The sequence below is a fragment of the Paralichthys olivaceus genome, chromosome 21 (assembly GCF_024713975.1).
Source record: "Paralichthys olivaceus isolate ysfri-2021 chromosome 21, ASM2471397v2, whole genome shotgun sequence".
NCBI classification, from domain to species: domain Eukaryota; kingdom Metazoa; phylum Chordata; class Actinopteri; order Pleuronectiformes; family Paralichthyidae; genus Paralichthys; species Paralichthys olivaceus.
In genome coordinates, this window is record NC_091113.1 from 14,039,967 (window position 1) to 14,049,729 (window position 9,763).

The 9,763-nt window shown below is 39.9% G+C and overlaps 1 protein-coding gene across 1 annotated transcript in view; it reads left to right on the top strand.

Annotated features, from left to right (window-relative positions):
• The window catches only part of LOC109626619 (ras-related protein Rab-26), a 60,403-nt gene extending 50,929 nt beyond the window's left edge, over nucleotides 1–9,474 (top strand). Inside the window, exons 6-9 of the mRNA XM_069517117.1 lie at nucleotides 5,718–5,783; nucleotides 7,019–7,075; nucleotides 7,578–7,654; nucleotides 9,224–9,474. Coding sequence (XP_069373218.1) covers nucleotides 5,718–5,783; nucleotides 7,019–7,075; nucleotides 7,578–7,654; nucleotides 9,224–9,326 — 303 coding nt within the window. The 3' untranslated portion in view covers nucleotides 9,327–9,474. The remainder of the gene's footprint in view (nucleotides 1–5,717; nucleotides 5,784–7,018; nucleotides 7,076–7,577; nucleotides 7,655–9,223) is intronic.
• The last annotated feature ends 289 nt before the right edge of the window (nucleotides 9,475–9,763 follow it).

Genomic DNA, 9,763 nt, shown 5'->3' on the forward strand with positions numbered 1-9,763 from the left:
TGTTTTTCTAATTTTGTGAAGTGATGAGCAGTTGTGACCCAGATCCTAAAAGAAATCTCCTTCTTCGCCAGAAGATATATTTACAAATGAAAACTGTCCACATGAGGTCAACTTAACTTGTTTCTTGAAAGAAGCTTTGTTGTTGGATTATTTTCTTTACATATTCGCCCTGGGTTGCCCTTCACGCATGAACAATACAGCGGGAGATTCTCAGATGTGTTCACAACAACAACACAGACGTCTCCAGAGTGAGATAAATACTGCTGATGATCACCTGTTTATACTTTACAGCACATCAACATCAACAGTGGCTCATCACCTAAAGCACTCTTGACATTCGTCTGTGTTTTTTATGTGTGTGGTTCCACTTTTTTGTGATTTCTCACATCGGCTTCTCTGTGGATTTCATTCTCACACTTTCCATAATTTAGACTTTCTTCTACAAAAACTCCAAGATTGTTATTCCTATTTTAGTTTACTTTGTGGTTGATACCATCATATTTAAATAACTTATCTTACTCTATATTTAGACGCTGGTCCATTTCTCTCAGGATTAATGAAGTTCTATCTTATCTTATTGAGAGTATGTTAGCATGCTAATGGTAGATGTGCAAGGCTACTCTTTTCCTCTGAAGTATATTGAACCTCAAAGCCCTGATGTGCAGAATATCATTCTGTGTTTACGATGATGTGAGAGATTCATAATAATTGTACATGTAGCCCCTGTCATAGTGACATGTTTGATGGTTTACACTTATATTATTGTGCATTTGTAAGAACCGCATATTAAAACAAATAGACCTGTCCATGAAAAACACAAATCCTTGGCCCCGTCTTATCTTATATCATAATCAACACAAAAGACATTTTCAGACTGTCATGGTTCTCCCTGTTAAATCAGCAAATACACTTGCATTGTTTTTTTCTTGTAGAAATCAATTGACCAAGAAAAACCTGGTCTGGAATCAGTGGACAAGTATTTCTCTGTTACTTTAAGGCACATTATCAAGATAGTAATACGCGCCTACTAAGGACGAGGTATGTACACACACAGATGGTCTGCTCATACATTCTCTTGACGTATGAGCAGATCGGTTGCCTCTTTAGAACAATGTGTGGGCCACTTCAGGCAATGATGCATCTTCTGGCCTGACCAAAATGGATATGAGCCTTCAGTTGCCCACTTGTAAAATAGCAAAGGTGATTTTATCACAAATTGGCATACTTTCCTGAGAACAGGATAAACTGCTGAATGACCCCTTATTTGATTCTGCAGTAGCCTCGGTGTAAAGCCTATAGCCGTGGCTTCACACAAGGCAAAGTGTCGACCTAAAAGCTGAGCCGAAGCTGTAAATCCAACAGCATGTCAAAAGCTATCACATGTCTACCCAACACGTACACGCGTCCTCCTCCCGAGCTCGGAACATATGACTATATGAACTCCAACGCTCGGCGCTGACAGTTTGGCCTTTGAAGTTTGATCAGCGCAGAAGCCGCAGTCCTTTTATCGCTTCCTCCTAATCCACCCAGAAACTGCTGAGATCTTTCAAGGCTGTGTGAGTAATTGGCACGTTTGTATGTCGCAGAGAGTCGAGGCTGTTAGGTGAGGAGCTTGGTACATTAATCTCTGTGTAATGAAATGATGTAAACCCCCAGAGGGTCGGTGCAGTATACTGTAAACCTGCACACGAGGGGGGGAGGGATTAGCTCTGATCTGTGTATTTTTTTCTGATGCAGATAGAAGGGTGTTGCAGGAGGTAATGTGCGTGTGTGTGTGTTTGTGCTGTACAGTTTGTGTGTGTGAGACCGGACCTATCTCTGGCTGTTTAATTTGATAGCAAGAAAATATATCTGCCTCTGCACCCTGCCAGTCAGAAGTATAGACTGTACCATTTGTACTGTTGCACAAAAATTAAAGGTCCAGTGTGTAAGATTTAGGTGAAAGGGAACAATTGGCAGAAATTTAATGTAGAATAATCCTCATGATGTTTTCACTAGTTCATTTCATGTAATTTGTATGAATTATAGTTTTCTTTACCTCAGAAAAGGCCCTTCATATTTAAATACTAAATATTTACATCGAGGGGGTCCTCTCTACGGAGGCAGCCATCTTTTTTACAGTAGTCCAGACTGGACAAACTAAACACCTTTTGAGTTTTTATGACAACTGAAGGCTGCATGTTTGGAGGGGAGGGTGAGGTGAGGGGTGTTCACAGTCTGCGGTCAGATGTCATCATCAGTATACGCTTCATATAGAGAAATTGGCGACGCCTTCTGAAATCTTTGGCGCATTTCCACGGTAAATCGTGGGGGGGGGGGGGGCAGTGTAGGTTGTAAACTATATGATTTTACTTGGTAAAAGGTACAAATGTCAGCTTTTGCTTCTTTCTGAAGAGGCACATCCTCACTACCTCTTCCACTGTTGCCATATTTGTCGTAGTGATAAAGTGTCAACTCTGCGCTGCCCTCTAGTGGATGCATTGCTTAACAACTTTGTCAACGTAAATGGAAGTATGTGGGCAGTGACAGTTACATTGTTTGAATTGCTTTTAAACTATCTGTTGGACGTCTCTACTTGTATTTTGTTGGGGCTTATGTTTCTTTTGTTTACCACAGTACAGTGGTTCAGTTTGTTCCATTTAAAAACATCCATAATGTTTGCTTGACTTGTTTTCTACAATGTTTGCAACCGTGTTTTGAAGCTGCAGGGGATGGAAGAAGCTCCAATAGTATGAAGTAGAACATTCAGAATTCAGGTGAGAATAAAGCGCAGGAGGAGAATGTCATAATGTCTCTTTTTTCTCAGAAAGTTGACAGATTGTTCTCACAATAGTTGAGCACTGAAAAGCTCAGTGGAGATGTACTGTAAAGCTCAGAGGAAAATACAGAGATTTGAAGGCTGAGCCCCTCAGGTTTTCCCATGGTGCACTGCACTTTTCTTTCCAGTCACTCAAAGAAAATCTCTGTTAGAATTTAGCACTGGCCTTCAGAATCCTCCACAATGGCAACAGCTGTGGTCGTGGTTAATGTGACCTCAATGTGAATGCGATGCCTCAGGAACACCTTGAGGGAATTTCTTTGAATTAAACTGAAAAGTTGAAGTTATTAAATTATGCTGGTAAAAGGTCAAGGTCACTCTGATGTCAAAATACTGATTTTTTTCCATTTAAAACACAAGAATTAATTGATTAATGGTGGCAAAATTTAAGGCATCTGTATAATTGGATAAAATGATCATGTAATGACATTCCAAAGGTCAACTTTACTGCGACTTAATAATGTTCGGCTAACTTTTCTTGCTATTTTTAACACCATAACTCAGGAGTGTGGCCTTATTGCCTGCAGCTTGACTCATGGCGGTGGGCTCACGACTGTGAGGTGGTGAAACTAGTGGTTCATTTAGGACTTATTAAACAGGACAATGTAGATAGTTGAGTTGTCTGTTAATAGTGGGACTGCCTCTCAGTGTTGCTGTAGAATACCAAGTTTGAGGATTACAACTGGTATCAGCTATATAGATCTTGTCTAATTTCACTTTCAGGGGAGGACCTGCACACGAAACCAAATGATTCAAAATGCAGTTTGGATTTCAAATGTCCAAACTTCACATATTGCAGGGCAGTGAACAAAGGTTTCAGTCCCAGCGGACTTCCTTCAGTGCAGAATGAGCTGGTTCAACATATATAAAGGCTTCTCTTACAGGTGCAGCTCAATTAAACACACATGAAGTCAATCATTGCTGATCACATCATTACAAGCACAGCAAATATTACAAAGCATAGTCTCAAACAAATGTTGCTTTACATTCATGCAATGATGGAATTCGCACTGGAAATTTGGTGGAGAGACACAAACAGTCAGAAACATGTCACGTCCAACTCTTGCACAATTAATGGTTTTAGTTTAGATTATGTTGAACATTTTAAATACATTTGTAGAAATAAACAATAAATCAGTAACATCAGTACCAGAAAAATGATGGACATAAGTCAAAACATGATGTTTGATAATAAGGTGTCCCTCATACATTAACAGTACAATAACAGTTCAGGACATCAACTTATATTACTGGAGGTAGAATTTCACACGCTATGAATTATTTATAACATAAGCGTGTTGGGTTTGTCCTTGTGTAAAGGAAGCTAAGGATGTTTCTTGGCATATCATGGTAAACACTGCAATATGTATGTACATATACATGTATGTTGACATTTCGGTGAAGGACATCACTTCTTTCACCTCTGCACTGATGAAACGTCCATTCTCCCGTTACGTCACAATCGCCCTGTTCTCCTTGAACTGCTCTTAACCCTGACTTTCTGTTGCATAAGCTCTCCATGTCATTACTCCATCTTCTCCTCACTCACATCACAATATCCAGCCGTCCTTCAAGGTATCCTGTGAACAGAACATTAAGCCGGCTGGAAAGTTAATACAAATCCCACCATCCTCTGTGGCTCATTAATTAGTATCATTACCATCCCAAAATTCATTTTAGTGCCAAAATATTGCAACTTCTCAGGGTGGCTGAGGGCAAGACTGGATTTAGATTTAATCACACACACGTACTGTTTAGTATCTGCTCAGCAAATGTTAAGGGGGTGGTAATTACCATAACTGAAATTATTTCCATAATTACAAACATGAAAGTAGGGCATCTGCCTGGCTATAATGTAAACTATTGTAGCCTTCATCAAAAATCCTACTTTATGATAACGCACATGCACACTGCTCAGCTACATGAACAAACAGGGTTTGGAGCTGAATAAATTTAAAAGAACGCCTCCGAAATGCACCATCTTTTATTTCAGATGAAAATGCTTTTTATTAGCCAATGGCCTGTGGACTCCCGCTGGTGGATCATGGTATTGCAAGGGATCTGTGAAATACTTGTTCCATCGTGAACTCTATTAAATCATCCATAAGGTAAGGGCAATAGAATTGTGTCTATTCACTTCTCCAGCAGCAGTTCAATGTGCAAACTTTATTTCCCTCCATTATTGCTGCTCATTTGACAGTCTATAACTAGAGGCTGCTTTCCTGTTCTATTCCTTTCCATGATGACACCAACACATGTGAGAAACATTGTTGTTGCATATCTGTACTGACAGCATAACCTGTCCCATGTGGTGTCTCAGTCCATTTGTAGAAGAAATGTTTCTCCAGGCATTGAACCTATATAGGGAGAATTGCGGACACAATGCAAAACTGTGGAAACGAGGAGTCTGCTCTGTTCTGACATCACTGATCAATGGAGTGATTTGTTTTTGTGTGTACTTCACATATTCTTTATGAAACTCACAATGAGATCTATGTTGGAGAAAGTGTGTGTGTGTATGTGTGTGGATTTGTGTGTGTGTGTGCAAGTGTGTGATCCTCCAGAGACACTAAGTGCTTTTTAACCAAGGCAGGTAACAGGGAGCCTTGAGAGCTCTGGCCTGTAATTGGATGAAGATGGAGGAGCAGAGAGGCAGGAGGATTTAGGAGGGTGAAGATCTGGTGGAGGAGTGCAGGGCAAGATGAACTGCAACCAATCAGCAATAAATTAATCCTTTGTCTTTCTCCCTCCCTCCCTCTGTGTGGATTCATCCATCTCCCCTGTTGCATCTCTTTATCTGCATCTAACCTCCCTCTATCATGCCCATCTCTGCTGTTCTCTCCCTTTTTCTCCTTATCATTCCTCTCCATCCCCCCCTTGGATCCCTCACTGTGTACAGGCGTGGTTGACAGAGATCCATGAGTACGCTCAGCAGGACGTGGTCGTCATGCTGCTGGGCAACAAGGTGAGACTTTGCAGCTCCAGGAGAAGGATGGACAGATGGACTCCTAGGAGGGAGGGTTTATGGAGGGAGGTATGCTGGGAAGTCAGGTTATAAGGACAGATGGACTGTTTAGCTGTAACCTTTTCTTTGAATGGTTGAAGAATCATATTTGTAAAATAACAGGTATTTTAAAAAAAGAAATATTATTGGACATTTTACAATGCATACGAATTGATCAAATCACTGTAAATGAAAACATTTAGTTAAAATCCATAGAAAATGAACACCCATCTCAACTGAAGTGTCAAACTTTAGATCAAACCTTTATTTATTGTATCCTTTCTTTTCCTCTCTCACCACTCTCTTCCTATATAATGTCTTTATAATGCTGTCATATTAAATGCATTTTTTTTTTATTTAGTTAAATGTCTGTTTTAAAAGACATCGAAATCAATTGTTTTGAGGTATATCAAACCCACTACCAGCACCACTAAAATCCTTGATACTTTCAATTTGAGCCATCTTTGTCCCATTTTGTGTATCAGACAGGCCACACAGAAAACACACTGAACGTTCTAATGAAATTATTTATATATATATATATATATATATATATATATATATATATAAAATTATTTGATCTAATGTAACTTGATGTAAGGCTTCCGTGTTATTTTTTTCCCTTGCAATTACAACCTCTCCAGTGAGGGGTGCTACTCTCTCTTTTTCCAGCGTTCTTGTTGTTTTTAGTGAAACAAAAAGCAGTGGTCTACTTGCCTGGCATCAAACAGCAGGCAGACAGAAGCAACAGCTGTTAGAACAAGTTTAAAACAAATATTATTTTCCCCTGGAGTTGGTGAAGACCAAAACAGAGCTAAAACGTTGCTCTTACACTCATTAAGTAGCCAAAACATGGCTCCAAATGAATGCTCATGGTTAACCCTGTCTAAGCTTGTATATTAGAAGTAGCAGCTTTGTAAGGTTAGAGCAGATATTTTATTTTTACCTTCATATAGAGCTCCTTTACCTCCAAGTGGACAAAGAAATCGGTTATTGCAGCTTTAGTGTTTTTTTTATGACAAGACATCTTGAAATCTATAATCTGTGAAATTGTATGTTCCAATCCAGGAAGATTTGATAGCAATGTACACGGATGCATCAAAAAAGGACGACTGAATGCTTTGAATTCTCCTTGTAGCATTGCCCATCTCCCCAGACGCTGTGTGACAGGACTTGTGTCTATTGTGTGTCTGTAGGCCGACTCCACACATGACAGGGTGGTGAAGCGGGAGGAGGGAGAGAAACTGGCAAAGGTGAGCTTCCTGACACACGAGTAGAAATAAGTGGTTATGAATCTGCCTGTACAGCCACGTGCACGTAAAACCCCCCCACTGTGCAGCAGCTGTGTCTTGATGAGTGTGTGTAATTATGTATTCATGAACACATAATGTTGTTATTGTTTGGAATAAATGATTTCTGGGTGGGAGGGGGTGGGTAACCTCATTTTCCAGGTTGTTTTGCTCAGATAAGCATGTGAGAGTGTGAATGCGATTATTATACTTTCATCAGTTACACACTGTGCTCGATCCTTCACATAAATTAGAACTAAGTGGGGAGAACTTAAGAATTAGAAATCTCATGCCACCAGAATTATTGGTATTGATTAGCAGTCCTCAAAACTCTTTGAACCAAAACTCTGAATCCTGAAGCCCTTCTAAACATCATCTCTCTATCTGCGCCACTGGTCATCACCCTTAAGGAACACAATAGAGCAAATAAACACGATAAAAGATGTTTCTCTCTTTCTCCATGCAGGAGTTTGGAGTGCCCTACATGGAGACGAGCGCTAAATCTGGACTGAATGTGGAGCTGGCCTTCACTGCTGTGGCCAAGTGAGTCACACACACACAAACACATACCAGCCCAGTGTAAAGAGCACAGCAAAGATCCCAGTGTCCTCAGATTGAATGAAAACTTTACTTTGAAGGAGCCAACAGTTGTTGAGTTTTGTTTGTGTACTGTGCCTGTCAAAAACTAGGATGTCAAGATTTTAATCTTGAAGGGCAGGTGAAGGACTGTTACTGTTGTAACAGCATATGTGAACACATTTAAGAGCAGAAGCAAAAATTAGCTCATGTCTTACAAACACTGTGTCAGTCTGGTAATATATGAGAGCAGGATGATATAAAATATACTTTTTGAGATGATGTAGATGCATTTGTTCCCTGCAGCCATTTTATAATAGAAAATGTCAAAGTCCATCATCGAGGTAATAGAAACACAAACTACAAGATTAAACTCAAATAATCTTGTTTTTCTCAAGAATAATATTAACAAGAAAAAAATTAAATGTGAGAATACCATCTTACTCAAACATGTAGTGTTGGACTGTTTGTGTGGGAGCTTCATCACATTTATATCCTTTTTATGGGAACAGGCTTGTTGGGTGTTGGCAAGAGCATTCAGTCAGACACATGACAATCTGCGGATACAAAATGTAGCGACTTAGAATGTTTTGCTTATTTTGTAAATTCGGCAAATAGTGACACTTTTGATTTCCTAACACACCAAAAGAAGACAAATAATTAATTAACAAAAGTGCAAATTTTGCATCGGCAAAAGCAGGAGAAAAAGTAAAAGCCTTAACAATAAAACAAGTATCTCTGGGTTTTCACACCTGCCAAAAAAAGTCGATTGACTCAGTTCCCATCGCCAGAAGCGAAGTTTGCCTGTTTTTTTGTTCCCCAGTGAGTCATATCCGAAGTTGCGAGAAGGTGCAGCTCTCTCACTTCTCTGTCTTACCAGTGAAGTATTAATTAAAACATTCAACCGTGTCATGTTCCCATCACTGCCGATCAGGGCCGGATCCGATTAAAAACCTGTGTCTACTGCAGAGTCATTGACCAATTGAATGTCGAATGGATCCATTCCCATTCAGACAAAAGTCAGATGTAAATGGGGTTCTAACTAGTGGACAAGGGGCTTTAAACTTCAGCCAGCCACCTGGGGGCAATCCAGGCGTCTTGGCTTCACTTTTGGGCTGCCGTTGTTGTCATCCATCTTTAAATAAGGCCTACTGTTCACATTCTTTAACAAATCCAAAACATTGGATTTGTGGCAGTTTAATGGAAGATGGCGTTCTTCTTCCTCCACAACAAACTGTGACTGACCTAAGCATGCCGCCAACTCGCCAATGACTTGGCTAAGAGACTTGGCCACTGTCAGGAGGAGCAGGAAGAGCTGAGGGGAGGAATCTATAGAAATAAAAAATGATTGGTCACATTTCTATATATAAGAATAGGCCTCTGCTAATAATCACATACACAGTAAATGAATTGGGTTTTTTCATTGGAAATGTGTTAAAAACCATGATGATTTCATTCTAAATTGTTTTGCATGTTGTCACCTCTCTTTGTTAGCAGAGCTAACCATAGCCTTACATTATCACCTTTCTGTCTCAGAGAACTGAAGCACAGGACCATGAAGGAGCCTGACCAGCCAAAGTTTCAGCTTCAGGAGTACGTCGACAAAGAAATGAGGACTGCTGGCTGCTGCCGCTCGTAGACCACATGCTATCTGTGTGTGTGTGTGTGTGTGTGTGTGTGTGAGGAAGGGAACATGTACGTTCTGTTAGAGTATGTAATTAATTTGAATTGGTGTGTCTGGGAATAATCATGGATTCTCAGTGTTTGTAATATTTATTTTTGACGTGATACTGCCAATATGCTCTCTCTCCCAACCCACCTTTCCTCTGCAACTGTGAATGTAATATAAATTCCTATCTACATGCTTACACATATACAGTACATGCATGTTTATACACACACACACAACCTTGTACTTCTATCTTAGTAAGGACACTCATTGACATAATGCATTCCCTAAACCTAACATAATGCCTGTGCCAATTCAGAGCACTACATTTTTATCTTAACCCAACCATAACCACTTCGACACAATGCCTACTCCTAATTACCTCATGAGAAACAAACAAATAAAAT